This window comes from Cebidichthys violaceus, unplaced genomic scaffold (genome assembly GCF_023349555.1).
Source record: "Cebidichthys violaceus isolate CVI_PGR_0920_01 unplaced genomic scaffold, fCebVio1.0.p SCAF_23, whole genome shotgun sequence".
NCBI classification, from domain to species: Eukaryota; Metazoa; Chordata; class Actinopteri; order Perciformes; family Stichaeidae; genus Cebidichthys; species Cebidichthys violaceus.
Window position 1 is genome coordinate 9,849,487 of NW_027176406.1, and position 21,150 is coordinate 9,870,636.

The window sequence follows — 21,150 nt, forward strand, 5'->3', positions numbered from 1 at the left end:
GTGACTCATGGCTTACGGTAAAAGCTGCTGCTTCCCTCCGCCCCTCTCTGGCAGGCCTGCTATGCTCTGCTTTTTGCTCTCTGTGTGTGTCTTTGAACTGACTGATTACATTCGGACAGAGAGACAGACGGGAGAACCGTCCAGACTGAAAGACAGATAGGAGTCCAGTGGGAGGTTTTTGTGTTTATATACCTCTAGACTGGAGCACAGAGAAGTTTTGCACATGAGCATGGCACTCTATCGCCCTTAACGGCCAGTTGAAAAACCTCACAGCTTAGTTTCTTGGCGTAGCAATATTATTTAAGACACACACACAGAGCACTGCAGGTAAACCCACCTCCACTACCGTCCCCACAGCCTTTTGTCGACTGATAAAACTATTGTCTCCCTCCCACAGTTTCATTTCTTGCCGATAGCTAACAGTAAAAGCACACTAGCTGCATTCATTCACTCCCCTCGCTCCCTCTTCTACATCCGCCGACTCCACCTCGCCTCACCCCGTCTTTCATTACCCGGTCACATGTCGGTTCTCTTGAAAAGTCGGGCCGATCAACGTGGTCCGTTTTGTCCACATGTATACATGTGCATGTAAACACAAACATTCTCTTCCTCTGCAGTCTTTGTTATCCCTGCGCTGCTTGACATTACAGGATTACTCTGCTGTAAAGGCAAGCAGCAGCAACCACTGCTGTGCTTTTAATGGCCACGGTTCAAGACAAGAGTTCAGATTTCATATCAATATAAATAAAAACCCTCAATGAAGATCCTTTTTGTATGCACTTAGATCATGTGCATTTATTAGTCGTTTTTTGTGGCAATAATGAACTCCCGGCCTTCTCTGACTTGTTTATTTGACTGTTAACTAATCAAATGAGCTTGTAGTCCTATAATGTATTGGCTATAGCATTAACTCCCTACTCCCTTTTGCATTTGTCTAAAACCCCTTAGTTAAAGCCCATAAAGCAAAGATCAAGGTTTTATGTACCAGTAAGGCATTGTACTTGCTAAGCACACCAGAGGCCGACGTCTCACAAATGGCATCTTAATATAAACAGGCCTTGTCTAGTGAACTAACAGTGCAGCTAATGTGCTAATAGCTTGTCTAGTGAACAGAGAGAGTGTGTGCATACTCGGCTTGATGCGCTCTCTAAGTCTGCTGATGATGCTGTAAAAGAGCCTTGGGAATCCCCTCAAAGAGGACTGGGTCGTCTTGTGATGAGATTAAACATCAGCTCTCTGTTAACCACAAATGTTCAGCGCTCGCTCGTTCTTTTTTTTTTCTGCCTCGCTCAATCACTCTGTGCCCCTGCTCCTCTCTGCTCCTCTCCGCTCGTTGTTCTCTGATGCACATGTTCATCACCTCCTCCACCTCCGCTACACCAACGCCTCCGCTCATACATACCCTCGTTGGCCCCGGGGCGGCCAGGATTAGTCAGGCTGCTCGTTCTATACGATAGTCTGTCAATCTACCCATTATTATAGCCTTCTTGCGGTGTTGCCTTTTTGCTTGGCTAACAATCCATGTCCCAGGGCCCTTTCATGTAGGAGGCGTGAGAGAGCAAGCTATTTTAAGACTGGCATGCTGGAGAAAGCCCTTGACCTGGTTTATCCTTTAGAGGAGGAGGAGAAAGAGGATACTCGCAGGCAAACATGACCACCAGATGTCTTAGATGTGTACTTTTTAAAATACATGGTTTGCCCCTCTGTTAGTGTTTTCCCTTGAGATAATAGCGCTGCATTAACAGGAAAGCAGCCACAAAGAAAGCACCCGTACAAAACTACATTTCTTGCATATATTTATGTACAGTCCCTTTCATTAAGCAGCTGTTCCAGCAAACCAGAACTGTACTGGTTTGGTCTACAGTTGATAGCAGCTATTTTGCTTTGGCATCACACCAGACTCGCAACACAAATATCAGTTCAGTAGAGTATCTGAGATCTGTCCACATACAATATCTCAATCCTAGTAGTGGATTATTTGCCCGCTTATGGCCCTCTGGAATATAACTTTGTAAGACAAATGCTGTTCTTCAAAGAAGTAGAACTATTCAATACTCTCATTCCGTGCCTGAGATTGACAATCTTCAGTAGAAGAGTCGTTCATTTCTTACATAATCTCAGTTGCTGTAACGTACGCGTTATGTAAAAACACATTGTCATTTATTGTAGTTTAATGCTGAAATGCAAACACATTTAGATGATGTACAAAAATGTATTGTTTTATCTGAAAAAAAAAACTTTTAGATTTTTTTTTTTCTAAATTATGAATTGATTATCAATACCTTATAGCTGCCAATTAATTGTCCATCAGTTGAATAATCAATCATTCGTGCTGCTCCTACACAGAGCACCGCCACGAAAACAATTGGGATGAGGCTATTGTGAGCATATTGTGAGCATTAAACACAGAGATGGTACATTCCTGGGAGGTGTGTGTGTGTGTGTGTGTGTGTGTGTGTGTGTGTGTGTGTGTGTGTGTGTGTGTGTGTGTGTGTGTGTGTGTGTGTATACATGCACTTGTGTGTTTGTGTGCGAGAGACTGTCAGAGAACTCGTTCATCTGGCTGGCAGCATGCATTGTCAGCTCTGTACCATCCACTCTCTCTGCCCCTCGGGGACTTCATTAAGCCAGGATCAGTCCAGCTGAGGCCCACACAGCCCTCCTAGATTACTTCCTCCTTCCACCTCTCAACATCCATCTTTGTCTGTGTATTGTTATTCCTCATGATGCCTTTTTGCCTGACCCTTGTATTTCCCTCACGCGCACACACACACACACACACACACACACACACACACACACACACACACACACACACACACACACACACCTTACTACATGCGTGTCCACTTGTAAAATGAGAAAGGTTAGAAGGCTGAAGGAAAGCGTGAAAGGAAGGATTCCCTGTTGGTCTGAGCATTCAGGAAGTAGAGTGTGTTTTTCTCTTTGCTAGTGTGCATGCATCCACACAGTAGATGCAGTGTATACACTGTGTGTATGTTAACACACAAAGGAGCAAGCGGCCATGCAGTAGCATGGCATGACCTCACCGCATGTTAGGTCCTCACAGTGGAGAGGCACAGAGGACTGAACCTCCGCCATAAAGGGACTCTGTTCTCTACCAAACATTGACTTATTGTGTTGGTGCGTGGGCGCTGGGATCATTTGTAAACAATACCAGCCTTGATGCAGGGGGCTCCCTGTAGCAGTTATCCTCCTCCCTCCGTGCCTTCTTTTAAGTCTAATGCATGTCTTCCAGATCCATATGAGCTTGCTCATTTCATGCCCTCGCCCTGTGCCCAGAGAGCTCCCCCATGAAGCAGCAGTGTTCTGTCTAAAGCTTGGTGCTGCTGCTTGTAATCGCAGCGTTCCCGGCTAGCAGTTCACAAAACAGACATTTGTCATCGTGTGTGATCTGATGATATGCCTGTTCGTACATAAACACGTGCATGTGTGAGGAAATTGTCATTCCAGCACCAGAGGGGGTGCGGCAGGCTTTTGTGGGGTTGCTCTTGCTCACTCTTGCCTGCCACTGCTATTCAAGAGGCTTTTCCATTGTGGGCGGCAGTGCTAATTGCAGATGGAGTGGTCCTGGCTAAATATTTAGTGACAGTTTTGAAAGGTTGAAAGATGTGAGGGGAGGTTGGAAGAGTCCGCCTTTTGTTTTGTTTTACCTCATGCCTTGTGAGTGCATAATGAAAGTCTCCAGGCTTTAGCTTTCAGCTGTTAACCAAGCCCACACACACACACACACACACACACACACACACACACACACACACACACACACACACACACACACACACTAATACTGCCCCCCCCCCCCCCAATCTCTCGAACGCTCCTATCCCTTCCCCCAACCAGCGTTCTTTCAGTGCTTTTCCAGAGAGGGAGAATATTCTCCGTCAGGATAGGAATAGAGCATGATATAAATAAAGCCAGAGGGAGGCAATAGATAGAAGAGGAGAGACCCAGCCGAAGCAGTGTTGGTGGGAGGGACAGAGCATGAGGGGTGAGGAAGGAAGGGGGGGGGGGGGGGGGGGGGGGGGGGGGTTGTCTCATGCCGCGCAAGAGCTGTGCAACTTCTTGGCAGCATTTCAAAAATGAGCCTCAGAGGCTTGGCGAGTCGAGCAGACATATTGAAACAAGGATGGTCGCTACGTCGCACAAAACCTAGCTCTTTACAGGATGGTTGGGAGGCATCTCTCCACAGGTATTTCATTACTGCTCTTTCATTATCTTCATTCCTCGTCAGCCTCCCTGTTTTTCTCTCTCTTCTGCTCTTCTTGCATCTGTTGTGTTTTGGTTTTGCTGGCTTGTATTTACACTCTGAGTGGACGAGCACTTTCGAATGTTAAAGCTGCAGCAACAGTGCATTGCGGGCATGCAGTGTTGAGTTTTTTTTGCTTTGTTTTTATCATTGTGAGTGAGACATGCATGCTTTTGAAGCAGCAATGGTGCAGATACAGGCGGTAGCTCAGAGCTTTTTTGGCTGTGGTTCAGGACTGAGAAAATGGCGGTCCTGCACTTCTCAGTAGAGAGACGCTACAGAACGACAGCGCTGTGTGTGTCAGAAACACAGTGCCCTCTTTTTTTCCCCCTTCTCTCTCATTGCCTCCTCTCTCCTTTAGTTGCAAGCATTGAAGTAAGCTTGAAAACAGAGGGTGGTACACAGATGCTGTCACTTCCCTCACGTACAGTAGTACAGTCAGAGTCTTTGCATACAAACTTAGGATGCATGTGAAGGCAAATGTAAACAACAAGCCGCTGCAGCACAACGGACAGCAGAAATGAGGCAATCGGGAGGCAGCAGGTTGATCAGTGCAGCAATTATGATCTGCAACTGGGCTTAGTCTGTATGTATGCACCATGGAGCTCCAGGGAGATCTCAGAGAAATCAGCCAAAGCATTATTTTGTTTTGTCAGAGCAGTTGTGCAGGCAGATGGAGGCTGACGTGTTGGTGAGGAGACAGGCTGCCCGGGGCTGGTGCAGACTGTTTGTGCTTCATGTGCTTCATGTCAAGTAGAGGTCATAACTACAATAGGGGGTCAGGAGTTAAGGATGACTCGGCTGCATGACTCCTGTCATTGATTACATCCACTAATGTGGTTCCCAAATATAAGAGTTATTCTTGGGGTGACCTGTTAGGAAGATATGACAAACGCATGCATTGTCTAATGACTTTGATTAAAGATTAAATTATGTTGTGCTAGAATCTCTATTTGATTCATATTTAACCCTTTTATTGTTTTCATTAGTGGTGCATGTACCCACAGTGAAATCTAAAGGTCCTCTTTTTGGTGTTGAGAAGTATTTTGAAAAACCCCGAACACCCTAAGAAGCCATTTTACAACAAGCCCATTCACATGTTGAACAATATCTGCAATTATGTAAAACCTTTTTTCTTTCAGTAATATTTAGTTTTAAAAAGTACAACACTGTAATGTAATTGTACTAGTATGGTATAGTATTTTCTCATCTTATCTTAGTAATATCAGGGAGTGCATAAATGTTGTATTTATTTGCTAATTAAAGCTACCTCTGCTACCATATTAGTCATTCTGTGTGTTTCCATTTTCAGTGCGGGTGGTATTTATTTTCATTAATGAAGCATCTTGTGAAGTCTGTGTATCCATAAGTAGAGACACCGTATATGTTGCCATGGTATTTCAACCTTACTGAGCATATGTGGGTGTGATGACGTCCATAACGTATACCTCTTTTTTTTTTTTCTTCTTCTTCTCATCCTATTGCTCATGCTCATGTCCTGTCCTTTTTCTTTCCTTCTCTACAGAACTGCCCCCACAGAGTGGCCAGGGAGCACAGTATGATAATCCCCTCTGGGGACACCTGCCAGCCAACAGGAGTGCCACAAGTGCTGCATCTTCCACCAATCTTAGTGGCTGGGATCAACTAGTTATTGACCAGAAGGACACAGAGGCTTGGCCTTCTATTACCCTCAGCCAGAGCCAGGCCCCTCCAGGAGGATGCCCTTTGGACACTGACCCTGGTCGCTTGGCCAGCAGCAGCAGTAGTAGTACAAGTAGTAGTTGTAGTACAGTGAGTATGGCCACGGGGGCCAATAGCCAGACAGGCCACTTCCCTGCCAACCACCTTAGCAGCAAGGTCAACAGTGGGCCCAGCCCTGCCAATCATACTGGAACCAGCATGCTCTCTAGCCAGGTTGCAGCCAATCGCAGCTGGGGCTCCGGGCCTGGACCCTCCCATTGCCCCCCTCAGTCCTCAGTGGGGAGTGAAGGGAAGAATGATAGCCCAGCGGGGGGAGGAGGCAGCAGGGGCTGGGGGTCTTCTTCATCATCCTCCACCACCAACTTTAACTTGAACCTAAACCCAAATGCCAACCCGTCTGCCTGGCCCATGTTGGGACATGATGGGGGTGGCACAGGGGGAGGCAGCTCAGGAGGAGCCAACACCATTTCACCTCCTCAACCTACACCTAACCTCTGTAATCCGCCTGGCCCCCCACCAGCCCAGACCAGCAGCTGTACCGGAGTCAACACTAACAGCAACTCCACGGGGATTGGCAGCGCCTGGGGTAGCATGATAGCCTCTGACACTTCAGAGCCACACCCCTCCCCGTCCACGAATGTGTCTTTCAGTTCAGAACCTCAGAACCTTAAAACTGATGGACCAAATCACACTAATAAGCAGGAACCCCCCAGCCCCATCCGCAACTTGCCTGGCTGGGGTAGTGCACCTGTAGGCTTGGGTTCCATGGGCCAGACACCCACAGGGGGCCAACAGCTCAATGGAGAAGATAATAGCTCAGTATGGGGTAACAGTGGCGACTCAAAGGCACCTTCATCTAAGGAGGCACCTGGATGGGACTCTGGCTGGGGCCGTGGAGGAGGTGGAACAGGAAACTCTGGAGGCTGGAGTGACCAGTCTGGTGGAAACTGGGGGAAGCAGCACACTGAGGAGGTCCAGGGAGGCTGGGCTGCCCCTAGCTCTCCTCCCCAGGATCCACAGGCTAGTCCTTGGAGCAGACCAGTGAGCACAGCTGCTGCAAGTGAAGGGAGCAGTGACAGCATGGAAGGACATTCCCAGCACAGAGACTCCTCACCCAGAGACAACCCAGCTCCTCCGCTGCCTGCCCAGGATTTAGACCCCAGGGTGTTGTGTAACACTGGCTGGGGACAGACCCCTGTTCGCCAGCACACCACTTGGGACATGGACCATTCTAAACGCAAGAATGATGCAGCCGCTGATTCATGGGGCTCTGGCCCAACCACTCCAAACGATGCTCAGGGGCCCTCCAACACTAACATGGGCCCCTCTCAGAGGGTTGACCCTGGGAGCAAAAATGATGTGCCTGGTTCTCAAGGAGCTTCAGGTTGGGGTGGAAGCATCGCTGCTAACAACCAACCTAGCTCTGGTTGGGGAGAGCCACCCAACAACATTAAGCCCCCAGGTGGCCCTGGTGGCTGGGGCAATCCACCGACAGGAGCCCCCACGTCCAGTATACCCAAGAATGGGGGTCAATCCTGGGCAGAGGAGAAGTCAACTGGGTGGGATGATTCTCGCAACAAGGCAACATCCCAGGGCTGGGGAGAGCAACCCAAAGCATCCCACAACTGGGGCAATAGTGGAGGAAGCAATAATCCAGGGGACTGGAGAGAACCAGAGGAGAGCAAAAAGAGTCCCACCAACCCAGGTTGGGAGGGAGAAGCAGGGGGCTGGAAGGAAAATCCACGAGGTTGGGGAGTGTCTTCTTCAGGACCTGGGATACCTGCAGCTGGAGGAAATGGGGGCTGGGGAGAGCCAGTTTGCCAGCGACAGAGTGGCCCTCCTCAAAGCTGGGGGGCCAAGCCTCAGGATGGTCCCAGTGGCCCTCCCCAAAGCTGGGGGGCCAAGCCTCAGGATGGTCCCAGTGGCCCTCCCCAAAACTGGGGCGCCAAGCCTCAGGATGGTCCCAGTGGCCCTCCCCAAAGCTGGGGGGCCAAGCCTCAGGATGGTCCCAGTGGCCCTCCCCAAAACTGGGGTGCCAAGCCTCAGGATGGACCCAGTGGAAGTAGTGGGGGAGGGAGCATGGGCTCTTGGGCTGGATCAGGCTCAGTGAAGCAGGGTGGAGTTCGGGAAAGCAGGAAGAAGGAGTCCTCAGCTGAACCCACAGGCTGGGAAGAGCCCTCCCCACCTTCAATCCGACGCAAGATGGAGATAGATGACGGGACCTCAGCTTGGGGCGACCCTGTTACCTACAGCAAGTCAGTCAACCTGTGGGACAGGAACAATCCAGGAAAGTCCCAGGCTAAAGTTACCACTGGAGGCAATAACCCCCCAGGCCCTAACAACAACAACAACAACCATTCCCACTCTCATAATCACCCCTATCAAGGGCCACCTGCACCTTTACAGAACCACACGCAAAACTCCCAAAACCCAGGGTCCACCAGTGGGCCCATGGATCCTGTTGTCCAACACCAGTCTGGGCCATCTCACAACAGGAGTCCCTTAATGACTCAAGGTAAGACATCATGGTACTATTTTGCTATGTGGCACTGTTACTATGTGTAATACTGCCACATAGCCCACACCTATAATATTAAGCCAAGTTTGTCAGATTAATTCACTCATAGAAAACATTAGATTGTCAACTTTCAAATTCACATAATTTAGCATTTCTCTTTTCCTTTTCCCTGTTCAAAGTAAAGGTGTCAAACATGAAAGCTAGTTGTGTAGTTAGCACGTACCACTGTTAAGCTCCAATCTCTTGATCCACTTAAAGGTAAAATCTTGACCTAGTTTGCCCTCTTTGGATTTACATCTAATCAACTATCCAAATGAGTTAAGCAGGGCCAGCCCTGTCCCTCCATGAGGCTCCTCACATTTCACAACAGACACTGTCTGTGCGGGTAACTCTGGAAACCTCTCATGGGTACCCAAAGGAAGCACAAGAATGCTGTTTACAAAGTGTCTCGTGAAAATAGAGATTCACCACAAACAGTTTGAGAAGGATCGGAAGTGTGTGATTATATGGGAGCCACCATCTGTCAGTTGATTCAGGGAGGAGGTGGAGCGATCCCCTATAGGAGCTGAGAAGGAGCTGACGCCCCCTGCTGTCCCTCACTTGACCCTGCATGAGGACTCCACATTGGATTCATTTGCTTCCCAATAAAACCTGATAGCTGCACCTTTTTGAAGGAATAAGGGCAGTTGAGCCTATAGTAGGTTAAAGATAAAGAAGGATAACTCCACAATACTATTTATAACTAATGGCAGACTGTGGGGACATTTTTTATGCCTTGTTTAGAGTAGTATAGCACTTCGGCCAGTCATACTAAAAGGTTGGATGTTAATTATAATTTTGGAGCAGCCTTTCGGGCTTGACCTCTCCCTGGGGGGGGGGGGGGGGGGAAGAGAGAGAGGAGAGAGAGAGAGAGAGAGAGAGAGAGAGAGAGAGAGAGAGAGAGAGAGAGAGAGAGCGAGCGAGAGCGCTAAGCTGAGCCTGGCACTGCCACAGGCCCAGAGACAGTGCTGAGTCTCTCATGCCAAGAGGAGACAGGCTGCGCCAAATCTTAAATGGGTATCTTCTCCCTCTGTTAACCGTCCTGCTAAGCCAAAGCCCAGGTTTCTGACTTCCTGCACGAGCTGCACTTCACACTCCAAAACAGAAGGATAAACAGTTTGATGGTGTTACGGCTCAGTTAGATTTAACTATGCCAACTGAAGCAAGCGCAGAGTACTTGACCCAACACTTCATACTTTGCCATTTTATTTATTTACTTTCGACAAATGCCATTGCCAGTAAATTCAACAAACCAGTAACAAAGCACCATAGGGTTGGATCGTTAAATGGCGTGTGAAAACTCAGATACATTTTTGACAAACTTTATTTTTTCAGTACTTGTGAAACCTCTAGAAAATGCAGACAATGACCATTTGAAAAAAAGTTATTTTAGGTCGGCATAAAGTCTCTTTCTGCCTTCTTATGAGAACATCTAAATGAGACAAAATGCCTGAGGTTATATTAACTTATGATCGTATCCAAAGCTTTTTTTTGTGTGTGTTTTTCTTTAAAGAAGTTATTGGTATTTGTGCTGGGAAGTATTTTTATTGACAGGCCCTTGTCCCTGTGTGTCCTCCAGGTTGGGGAGAGATATCGAGCTCCCACACAAAATCAGAGAGCTCTTGGGGGGAAGCTGCACCCGCTCCGGTCAGCGTCGACAATGGGACGTCTGCCTGGAGCAAAACTGGCGGGAGCTGTGGGGGCTGGGGAGACAGCAACCCGGACAACTATGGCAGGGGCAACCCGACGATGACATCTGCATCTTGCAAGCCTGGTAAATAGCTTCACCCTGTATGGTTTTACAAATGAGTCTTTACCAAATCTGTGTACCTTTTTTAAGGAATAACAACCCCACACGCTCCACTGCTGAGTAAAAGTTAAATAGCTCTCCTCTGATGAGTCAATCAAGGACATCAATATATGGAACAGTGGAAGCAAGAGCACTGGAATTTATACCACAAAATCCACACTGCCCCCTAGTGGCCAGTTCAGATTACTTTTATGTAGTAATATGCAATGTAATTGTTAGTAATAATTAAGCATGGAACCAGTTCTTAGTTATTAACATCATAACGTTATCACATTAGGCATGTGTCAAAGTGTATGTACCCTCAATGCTGCTTGGTTTACATCCTCTCTTTCCATGTGTTTTCCAGCTCCCAAACCTATGCAAGATGGATGGGGAGGTGGAGGTGAAGAGCTGAACTTGTCGAGTGGTCAGTGGGAGGCTGAGGAGGGAGACATGTGGAACAGCGTTGCCTCCCAGGAGAACAATTCCTCCTGTAACTCTTGGGGCAATGCATCTAAAAAGGGCCCACAGAAAGTATGAAGCAGGATACAGAATAGTCCTTGAGACAAAAAAATTATATTTCATTTTCATAGTAAAATATTATTGACACAGTGTGGTAATGCTGATTTTCTGTCATCAGCTCTCACAGGGAAAGGTCCCGGGGAAGCAAGAGGATGCCTGGATCATGAATCGTCTCATCAAACAGCTGACAGACATGGGCTTCCCTGTAAGTTGAAGTGAAAATTAACTGCTACACTGCTCTCAGTCCATTCTCAGGACTAACACTGGGATTGTTTTATTAATGTATTTCTTTTTACTTTCGATCAGTTAACAAAGTACTATTAAGCATTTCCCATTCAAAGGTGAGCATGAAAAGCCTCTCGTAGAATTTGAAATTTTCCAACTTTGTGATCCCTCAGAGCGAGCATAATAAAAACACTGTGGCTGACAGCAATGCACGGCTGTTTCTGCTCTGTATCATATTTTTTTTTTTTTTATTGACCAAATTATTAATCAAGAAGATAATTGACAAATCAATCTTTAATTTAAAACAATAAGCATTAGTTGCAGCCCTAATTGTGATTGGCCATTTCATGCTCAGTTGGAGCAATGTGCAAGACCAGTAACTCAAATCTATTCATCAGACTGGACGATGTCATTTGTATTTTCAACGTTTGTTTCTATATTTCTAATGCTTTTGGGTTTATTTTCCAGAGAGATCCAGCAGAGGAGGCTCTGAAGAGCAACAACATGAGCCTGGACCAGGCCATGAGTGCCCTGCTGGAGAAGAAGACAGAGCTGGACAAGCGGGGGATGGGGATAACCGGCCACGACTACAACAACGGGCTCATCAACAAGCCCATGAGCTGCCCTCGGCCTCCGCTTCATTCCAAAGACCCCTCGGCAGACCCCCGCTTGCCCTTCATGGATAAGGTAATTCACACATTTACATAAAAACATACTGTGCCTTGAAATAGTTTAGAATTTTGATGCTGGTAGGAAATATTTAACTGTAAAATGAGTTGATAAAAACTTTTCCACGTTAAATGTGAGATGATAAGTTGTACGACTTTTTCACTCCATACAAAAACATTATCAATTGATATTGGTATTTAACAAAAACTAGCATACTACTCCTAGACAAATGAGACACCTTAGATTAACCCTACTTCCCTAAAGTATAATTACAATTTAGTTGTCTGGTTGTCTGGTAAGGAGGGACATATTCTTGGTGCACAGGATCAGAACAAATCAACAATGTCTAAACCTCTGTCTCCCCCCCTCGACCTCTGCATGTTGGAAAAGACAAAGTTGTTTTGGGCATCATATATTTTACTTTAACTGCATTACATGATATTGAGATCACTTTCCATGCATTGTCATTTTGTGATCGCCATCATCTAAATTTGTGTTTTTCAACTGTAGATACATTATTTTAAATAGACATTTCATTCATAAATGTAGATAATTGATTTCAAACTCACTGTGGTGGGATAGATGAAAGGAAACTGATAAGGTGTTTGACTGAAGTTGACGTTGTCTGTCCATCAGATGCAGAGTGGAATGTTTGGCAGTGGTGGAGCAGCACAAGCCCGGGCCATGCAGCAGCAGCAGCAGCAGCAGCAGCAGCAGCAGCAGCAGCCGCCGCAGCCGCCTCCTCAGCCGCCAGTGCCGCCTCTCAGTTCCTCTCAGCCTAGTCTACGTGCTCAAGTGCCTCAGTTTCTGTCCCCTCAGGTAAAGACACACACACACACACACACACACACACACACACACACATATATATATATTTATAAATACACGGCCTCATTTCTCACATATTATATAAATGTATCCTAGGCATTTTAATGTGTGCCTTGATAAATATTTTATATTCAGATTACAGTCTTAAAAATAATCTCCAATATGAGTTTCTCATTTATTATTTATCAGTTTGGACCTCTTCAAACTTGAACTAAAACCGTAATACTACTAATTCACATGGGACTTCATTTTCCCATAGGCAGCGTATGCACCAATCACAAACTCTGTTTTGCATTTTAATTGAGATAAGCAATTTAGTTTTTAATGTGTTGATTATTTCAGGTTCAAGCACAGCTCTTACAGTTTGCAGCAAAAAACATTGGTCTGAATCCTGCACTTTTAACCTCACCAATAAACCCTCAACATATGACCCTTCTGAATCAACTTTACCAGCTGCAACTGGTGAGTCGCATTTAGCCCTGTCTTCAGTTTTATTAGATACATGACAAAAAAATGTCTGCATTAGAGCGCAAATATCTGCAAAGACTAAATGCATTATGAGCATCTTTTATTGGGCTGTAAGTTTGTACATGTTTTCTGTAGCTGTGATTTGAGCCATCTTATTTCATGCTAATTGTGTTATTTTTTGTTACTAATGAGTTAGAACTGGATATCTAGACGCAGTGACATCTTTTGGCATTGAACTCATGCTTCTTCCTGATACACAGGCTTACCAGCGTTTACAAATTCAGCAGCAGATGTTGCAGGCGCAGCGCAACGTTTCTGGCCCCATTCGACAACAAGAGCAGCAAGTGAGTTTTCCTCTAAACCTCCTGCTCTCTTAATCCTCACTCTGATCACTGACATTTACTGAGTTCTAATTATTTTGTCATAATTAAAGCTGATTGTGATCTAAAAATAGCTATTATTATAGATCCTAACTATGTCTCCGTTGCGATGTTGTCTCAGGTTGCGCGTACAATCAATAACATGCAGCAGCAGATCCAACAGCACCAGCGTCAGCTGGCCCAGGCCCTGCTGATGAAGCAGCAGCAACAGCAGCCGCCCCCCTCCCACTCGGGCCTGCATCCTGGTGGGGGCAAATCCTCCCTGGATTTATTTCCAGGTCACCCCCAGGCTCCAGGCCTCTCTGACCTGCAGACCAAAGAGCCGCAGTCATCTTCCAATACCTACAGCCCCTACTCTCTCTGTGAGTGGCGTTTCTCTTTGAATGGCAAGTAGATAATGCTGTGTTAAACAGTCGTGGGCTTGTGTAGTAACAGCTCTCTGTCTCCTCAGCTGGACTGAATCCAAACATGAATGTAAACTGCATGGAGGTGGGAAGTCTGTCTATGAAGGAACCCCCCCAGCCTCAATCGCGCCTGTCGCAGTGGACGCATCCCAACTCAATCGAAAGCCTCTCTGGAAGCTCCTCTCCTCTGGAGCCCAACCTGGGCAAGCATGGTGAGAAAAGAAATGGCATCCTGGGTATTAAAAAAAGTCCCCACCTGATGCAAAGTATATATTTAAGATGACAGATCATTTCCTTAACAGACAACAATATCAAAGAATTGTTTTTTCTAAATTAAACATTTCCTGCCCCTTTTTATACCAAGGACCAGATGACTATAGAGAGGCAAAGTCCCTTCCCTTCCATGAGACCTTATTCTGGAGAGAAAAAAATGTACCGTAGATAACGGCGGGAGACAAATAATTTTTTGATCCCGTTTGAATTGATCAAAACATTTTGAATATGTCTGTTGCTGTTGACTACCGTACATATTTTTTCCCAAAATAAGGTCCCATGGGAGGCACCGGAAGGGGAGGGACATCGCCTCTCTATGTCTCCATCTCTAAAATCCAAAACCTTTCCCACTTTTCCGTATTATTAACCTCAACACTTGGATTTTTTTTGTTTTAATTTCACTTCTCTCAGGTGCCAACCTGGGCCCCCCTGGTAAGTCCTCTCAGCTGGAGGACTCTTACAGCCCCTACAACTTGATGTCCAGCTCAGAGTCTCCTACCAGCCCCCTGGTCCCCCAAGACAGCTGGGGGCAGGGCAAGAGCACCAGTGATAAGATGGCCAATGGGACCAATATCAACTGGCCACCAGGTCAGAACACTTGAACTCTTTATTGATGGTTTGTCGTTGGGAGCCAGATGTTGATCACTGTTAACCAGTTTGTTTCCTCTAGTCAGCCATGTTCCATCTACATGATGAATAGTTTTGCTGTATTCCTTGCGCTCGCTGTAGAATTTTTCAGCGATGTCAATGACACTTTTATTGATTTACTTTTTAAAAAATAAGAGAACTGAAAAGAGAGTAGCAGGCAAAAGACAGATCTTACCAGAGCACTTTCATTACTTTCAGACTGGAATATTTTTCCCATCACTATCATCACTTTTCCATCTCTGAAATATGGGGTACAATTACACAGGACTGTTATCACGTAATCAATAAACAAATATAGTAACCATCCAGGTGAACTTCACCAACCCAAAACTGATGCCTGGTTACCACCTGGTTGGTAGCAGCTAATACAGATATTAGATGATCAATAGGTAATGTTTAATATTATGCTGTGGTTAAAAAAAACAAAAACATTTGTAAACATCTTAATTTTGGTTTTCAGAGTTCTGCCCCGGTGTGCCCTGGAAGGGCCTCCAGAATATTGACCCTGAGACCGACCCTAACGTGACCCCCGGCAGTGTCCCCAGCGGGCCCACCATCAACACCAACATCCAAGATGTCAACCGCTACCTGCTGCGGGACAGGAGTGGAGGTGAGAGCCCGGTTTAAGAGTTCAAGCTAGTCTTAGTAAGATACTAAGTAGGATGTTTTTGTGTAGTGGTCCTGAATATTTTTTTCTTAGAGCAAGCCCCCATGTATTTAAAGTCGACTTAAAATTGTCTAACAGTATCATGCAGCTGCTGCCACCAGAGAGCCTCCTTCCTATTCTTTTGTTCTTCATTTTCCTACTTTTATAATCATTGTCTTTTCTTCTTTATACGCTTACTCTCATCATTTGCCGTGCAATTTTCCTTTACTCCATTTTCTCTTTCTGCTACTTTTTCCTTATTTCTTTGTGTTTGTCTATTTTGTTTGTGTTGATTGCATCGGCTTAGGCTCCTCTCCCACTTCATCTCAGAACGAGGCTCTGCCTCCGTCCAGTGATTGGCCAGTCAGTGCCTACACTAGCTCGTTCAGTCTGTCGTCCCCGGAGTCGGACGATGCAGGTACATGGTTTATCCATAACCTTCTCCCCCCACAGTGCAGTGGCTGAATCACTGCACATCAACATTATCCTCTCCCTCCTTCTACCGTAACAACCAGAGCCTGAACCACATCTCACCTGTCTATACATTCTTCTGATTAAATGTGATCCTCTTTTGAGCTCTCTCTCTCTCAACTTTGCCTCTCATGCAGTGCATTACTCCCCTGTGGTGTTGTTGTATCTAGTGTTTATCCTTCCTCCTTGTGTGTGGCATGGGAAGTGCTCTCCTTTGCATACATATGAAAGAACTTTTAAGTACAATCATTTCGCTATGCAGGACTCCCTCCTGTGGGAGCAGCTGTCTTTTGGTCACTTGGTTGTTACATTACATTACATTACAGTCATTTAGCAGAAGCTTTTATCCAAAGCGACTTACAATAAGTGCATTCAACATTGGTAATCAATAAATTGATATTTCTGAAACTAGGGTTAGGCTTCAAAGCGACTCACAATTCAAGTGTCTTGCTCAAATTGACAGTAGACTAGTAGAGCAAGAGCCGGGGATCGAACCACCGACCTTCTGAATGAAAGGCAGCCCTGCTCTCCACTTAGCCACGGTCACCCTTGTACAGGTCAACCTTTCACTCCCTCTTTTCCATCCAGGTAAACTGTCAGAGATGAAATCTACTTGGTCTCCGGGCCCCATTTCTCACAGCCAGGCCTCTTTGTCCCACGAGCTGTGGAAGGTCCCACAGGGCCCCCGGAGCAGCAACACGGCCCCTTCCCGACCTCCACCTGGCCTCACCAACACCAAGCCTTCGACCTGGGGGGGCAACTCCCTGGGTCTGGCCCAAGGCTGGAGCAGCTCCTACACCACAGGTAGTCTGATAGTGAATATATATATATATATATATATATATATATATATATATATATATATATATATATATATATATACATACATACATACATACATACATACATACATACATATACAAGCCAGGCATCAACGTTTTTATGCTTTTCTCCTTGATTGCTTCCTTCTGCAATAGTGATTGGACTGATCTTACAACATTTAGCACATCATCACTCCAAGAAATGGAGGCAAATATTTCAGGGTTAACAGAACAATCTAACTAGGCAACGTCATCATCAGTTAAAGCTCACAAAAGAAGTCAAGCAGATGAATCCATTTGTCAATAGAAAGCATGTACTCTGAATTGAGAGTGCCTATATTACTCACAATAATTACATGATTGCACAAGACATTTAAACATGTTTATTGCTTTTATTGGTAGTGAATGAATAGATTAAACATTCTTGCATATATGACATATAAGCTAATGTTTTTATCCTTTTATGTGAAAATTGTCAGACTGCACAGCTGAGATAGATAGGTCAGAATATGGAGCCATAATGTGTTAGTGTGTGTGGTTGTGAAGATTGCAGTAGGAGTGCACTCTAGTGTACTCGTAGCCCAAGCTGCACTTTGATGTGGCGTACAACCACAGGCCAATTCTGAAGGTAGAGAGTAGGCAGGATGTAGTGTGTCAACTGACACTGGGTGGAAATCGACTCCACCCATGCAGTTTTGGTGACTGATTTGGTTTCAGACAAGCTTGTTGATAATAAACATCTTGGTGTCTCTCTCTCTCACACACACAGCAGGTACCACGTGGAGCACAGACAGCTCCACCAGAACCAGTAGCTGGCTAGTTCTGAGGAACCTCACTCCACAGGTAACAGTTTACAATGCAGCTGCTTCCTCTTGGCCTTAAAGCTTTTAGACCTCACAGAGAATGAACTGTATCCTTCCACTCATGGCCTTGCTCTTTCTGTTTGTGACCCAGATTGACGGTTCGACTCTGCGTACACTGTGCATGCAACACGGCCCCCTCATCACATTCCACCTCAACCTGACGCAGGGCAACGCTGTGGTGCGCTACAGCTCCAAGGATGAAGCTGCCAAGGCTCAGAAGTCCCTGCACATGTACATCTCTTAATGAAATGCTTCAAAGTATTTGGCTCAGTTGATTTTTAAGAAGTTTTAATCATTACTCACCTGTGTTTTTTTTCTCTCACCTCCGTCCAGGTGCGTGCTCGGGAACACCACCATCCTGGCAGAGTTTGCTGGGGAAGATGAAGTGAACCGCTTCTTTGCACAGGGACAGTCGCTTGGCGGAACAACCAGCTGGCAGGCCTCTCCGGGCGCCAATCAGACAAGGATGGGCGGGACCGGGTCCGGAGCCTCCCATCCCATCGGCCACTCACCCCACTGGAACAACAACAACGGCAGCAGTAGCGGTGGGCTGGGATCAGGCGGAGCAAAGACGGGGGGAGAGTTGCTGTGGGGTGGTGTGCAGCAGTATTCCAGCCTGTGGGGACCCCCGAGCGGAGAGGAGGGGCGGGTCATGGGGAGTCCCACCCCAATCAATACCCTGCTGCCTGGGGACCTGCTGAGTGGAGAGTCCATGTAGGACGGAAGAGCCCAGTCGTAACAAACACCCAACAGGAGTAAAAATCTTGCAAATCATTGTGGAGATAATCAGTGTGGCTGTAACGGTGAAAAGGAGAGACAAGAGGAGGGCGAGGCTACATCCTCGCTGCTCACCCTCGCCAACCTCCTCTACTCCTTTTTGTTTTTAATGACATTTCAGTTGCAGTTCTTTTGTGAATCTCGGTGAGAGATTTTGGTCACAGTGTTCAGCTTTTACTTTTGGAGACACAGGAAGGAGTCTTTCATTCAACAAAGAAAGAGAACTTTTTACAGAAATGAACTTGTGGGAACTCGCCGTTTGAAATATGTACTTTAGTTCAAACTGACACGAGATGACGAGCTGCCATCTTTAAACTTGCATAATCCCTCTCTGCCTTTTCAGGCAATCATACTGCACCTCAGAGATCCATGAAAAGGCATCATTCCCAAAGTAAAACCCTTCAATCAGAGTGGTTGTCGAACTTTCAGCTGGTCCAGACTCATTTGTTTCTCTCAGCACTAATATTAGCCTTAACCTCTTTCCTGCCCTGCTATCCTCACTCACTCTGTACTTGGTGAAGAAGCATACGGACACTTGCACACCCTTATTTCTGAGCCAGTGAAACCTGAGTGGAGAGTACATGCTGCTGCGGCCCGACGTAAGCAACCGCAGCTCACAACTTCAGTGCATTTTTGCAAGCAGATTGAGTTCCCCAACACAATGCTCAAAGGGAATGATGCAACTCTGTTCGCCGTGTTCAAGCCATTTATTTTTGTATTTTTTTTTTTTTTTTTCTTCTTAAATCATTGCAAGCTAAGAAATGATATTATTCAAATGTGTCTGTCAATCTTACCTGGTGGGGGGAGAGATTTTGGGTCGTCACATGTACAGTTATGGACGTGATGGACGACAAAATGAACCACTGCTATTACTAAGGAACTGTAAAGACAAACACTTCAATGCACCTCAACTCATCTGCGGGCAACTCGCAGTTTGGTCTCAGTTTCGGACCCTCTCACTGATGTTGTGGAAAACCTCAAGTCGTAAATGTTCCCCCACTGGTGTGTTTTTTTCCCCCCACCATTTCAAGTGACGTGCAATATAAGCCACAGACTCTACCGTCCCAAGCACCCTACCATGACCTCTCTCGGAAAGAGAGGAGACTGTAAGGAATGATTGAACTGCAAAAACGCTATCTGTCCTTCAGCCCCCCCCCCCCCCCCCCCCCCCACAAAAAAAAAAAACTGCCACTACTACCCTTCATCTCCCCCCAAGAGTGTGAGCTCAGGAGAGCAGCAAGCTGGTCTTCAGCCACCTTCTGTCCAAGATACAAGGAGGTACACACAAAGCACTTCTTCAGCCAGCCTACTCTCCACGTGTATGCCAGTTACTGGTTTTGGGGGAGAGGGAGGGACAGGTGTGTGTGTGTGTGTGTGTGTGTGTGTGCGTGTGTGTGCGTGTGCGTGCGCGTGTGCGTGTGCGTGCGCGTGCGTGTGCGCGTGTGCGCTTGGGGAGAAGGCATCAAACCAAAATGAGAGGAGCCGGTTTTCCTTTTTACCCCAGAAGACCAGATGCCCCTTTTTGTTTTCTTTTTGCCCAAATTCGCGTTGGTAGAAAAGTTTGAAGCAAAGATTTGTGAATAGGTGGTCTATCATAGCACTTAGCAAGAGCGTCGCAGCTCGTTATACCCTTAATGCCAACAGATAGAGGAAAGGAGAAGCAACACTGGCAAATAAAAACTGAAAAAAACAAAAAAACAAAGACAAAAAAGCAATCTGCTTAGTGGCTTCTCTATATGCTTATTTTTTAACTTGACATGGATGTGAAGATGTTTTTTTTGTTTTTTGTTTTTTTTCAATCCTTCCCTCAAGTCGGTGGGACCAGGAAGGATGTCAAACATGGTAGCAAAGTGAAGGGAAATACAAAGAAAGAACTAACTCAACTGATGATGGGTGCAGCAGGGGAAGACCCCAAAGCACTCACCCTCTTTATCAAAGTAAATATCACTGTTACATTGCATACTTTGAAATCTTTAGCCTTGGTGTCTGGAAACACTCGACATGTTCATGTTCTACTGGATCCAGCAGGGAGGATCGCCATCTTCTTCGTCCTTTTTTTTTTTTTTTTTTTTTTTTTCTTCGTCTTCTTTCTATTGGAGGCCCTGCCAACCTGTGTGATAGTGTGGCCACTGAGTGCCTGCCTGCTGCAGAGTGCAGTGCTCTGCAGCAGCCCTCACCCCACCCTCCCCCCTCGCTCACTGCCTCCCTGCGGATCCCTACAGACTGGCTTCCCTCCTCTTCCTCCCCTGGCCTCCAGGCCAAGAGCAGCTCTTTCAGAACTGGCCCACCTGTAATAAATTTACTACTACTGCTGCGCCAGAGTCTGTCCTCAGCAACCTCCAACTCCACTCTCTCTTTGTCTCTCTCCTGCAAGGATCACTTTAGCCAGAGATGGAGGCGTTTGATGTGTTGTTGTTTTTTCTTGGTTTCACTTATGGAATTGCCAGTGTGCATTTTTATTTGATTGTTGTCATGAAGTTTGCTGATATTGTTGCTGTTATCAATTGATGATATAGATAATGATTGTTTTCATGGCTTTTTTTTTTTAAATAATGGTCTTTATGCAGTGTTCAGCTTCTCTCCTGCCCCTCCCACTGCCTCCGAGGCACAAGCAGTGTGTATTGAAGAGGTACGCCTCAGCCATGCAGCAAGGCCATACGAAACACTGCAGATCTCAGTCGAAAAAAAGGTTTAGTGGGGGAGTTGGAGCCAGACAGGGGGGTTTATTAAAGAGTCAATTCAAATCAGGTGGGAAAGGTTGTGTAGTCAAAGGGCCTCCAGGATAGTGAGCCAACTTCTTCTGTCCATCCTGGGGCACCTCCACTCTATGTTGTCTCA

At 46.2% G+C, this 21,150-nt stretch overlaps 1 protein-coding gene across 3 annotated transcripts in view; it reads left to right on the forward strand.

The window, feature by feature from the left end:
• The window catches only part of tnrc6c1 (trinucleotide repeat containing adaptor 6C1), a 36,549-nt gene extending 17,078 nt beyond the window's left edge, over positions 1-19,471 (forward strand). The window contains exons 1-18 of one of the 3 annotated variants that reach the window (XM_068718851.1): positions 4,126-4,213; positions 5,796-8,486; positions 10,108-10,302; positions 10,685-10,851; positions 10,958-11,044; positions 11,533-11,751; positions 12,370-12,552; positions 12,904-13,023; positions 13,290-13,373; positions 13,531-13,771; positions 13,861-14,025; positions 14,498-14,674; positions 15,195-15,344; positions 15,688-15,798; positions 16,440-16,655; positions 17,442-17,515; positions 17,627-17,766; positions 17,869-19,471. In XM_068718851.1, coding sequence (XP_068574952.1) covers positions 4,189-4,213; positions 5,796-8,486; positions 10,108-10,302; positions 10,685-10,851; positions 10,958-11,044; positions 11,533-11,751; positions 12,370-12,552; positions 12,904-13,023; positions 13,290-13,373; positions 13,531-13,771; positions 13,861-14,025; positions 14,498-14,674; positions 15,195-15,344; positions 15,688-15,798; positions 16,440-16,655; positions 17,442-17,515; positions 17,627-17,766; positions 17,869-18,253 — 5,430 coding nt within the window. In that variant the 5' untranslated portion in view covers positions 4,126-4,188 and the 3' untranslated portion in view covers positions 18,254-19,471. Of the gene's footprint in view, positions 1-4,125; positions 4,214-5,795; positions 8,487-10,107; positions 10,303-10,684; positions 10,852-10,957; positions 11,045-11,532; positions 11,752-12,369; positions 12,553-12,903; positions 13,024-13,289; positions 13,374-13,530; positions 13,772-13,860; positions 14,026-14,497; positions 14,675-15,194; positions 15,345-15,687; positions 15,799-16,439; positions 16,656-17,441; positions 17,516-17,626; positions 17,767-17,868 lie in introns of those variants that run through there. The other 2 variants (XM_068718848.1, XM_068718849.1) reach the window with 2 other exon arrangements.
• Positions 19,472-21,150: the final 1,679 nt, after the last annotated feature.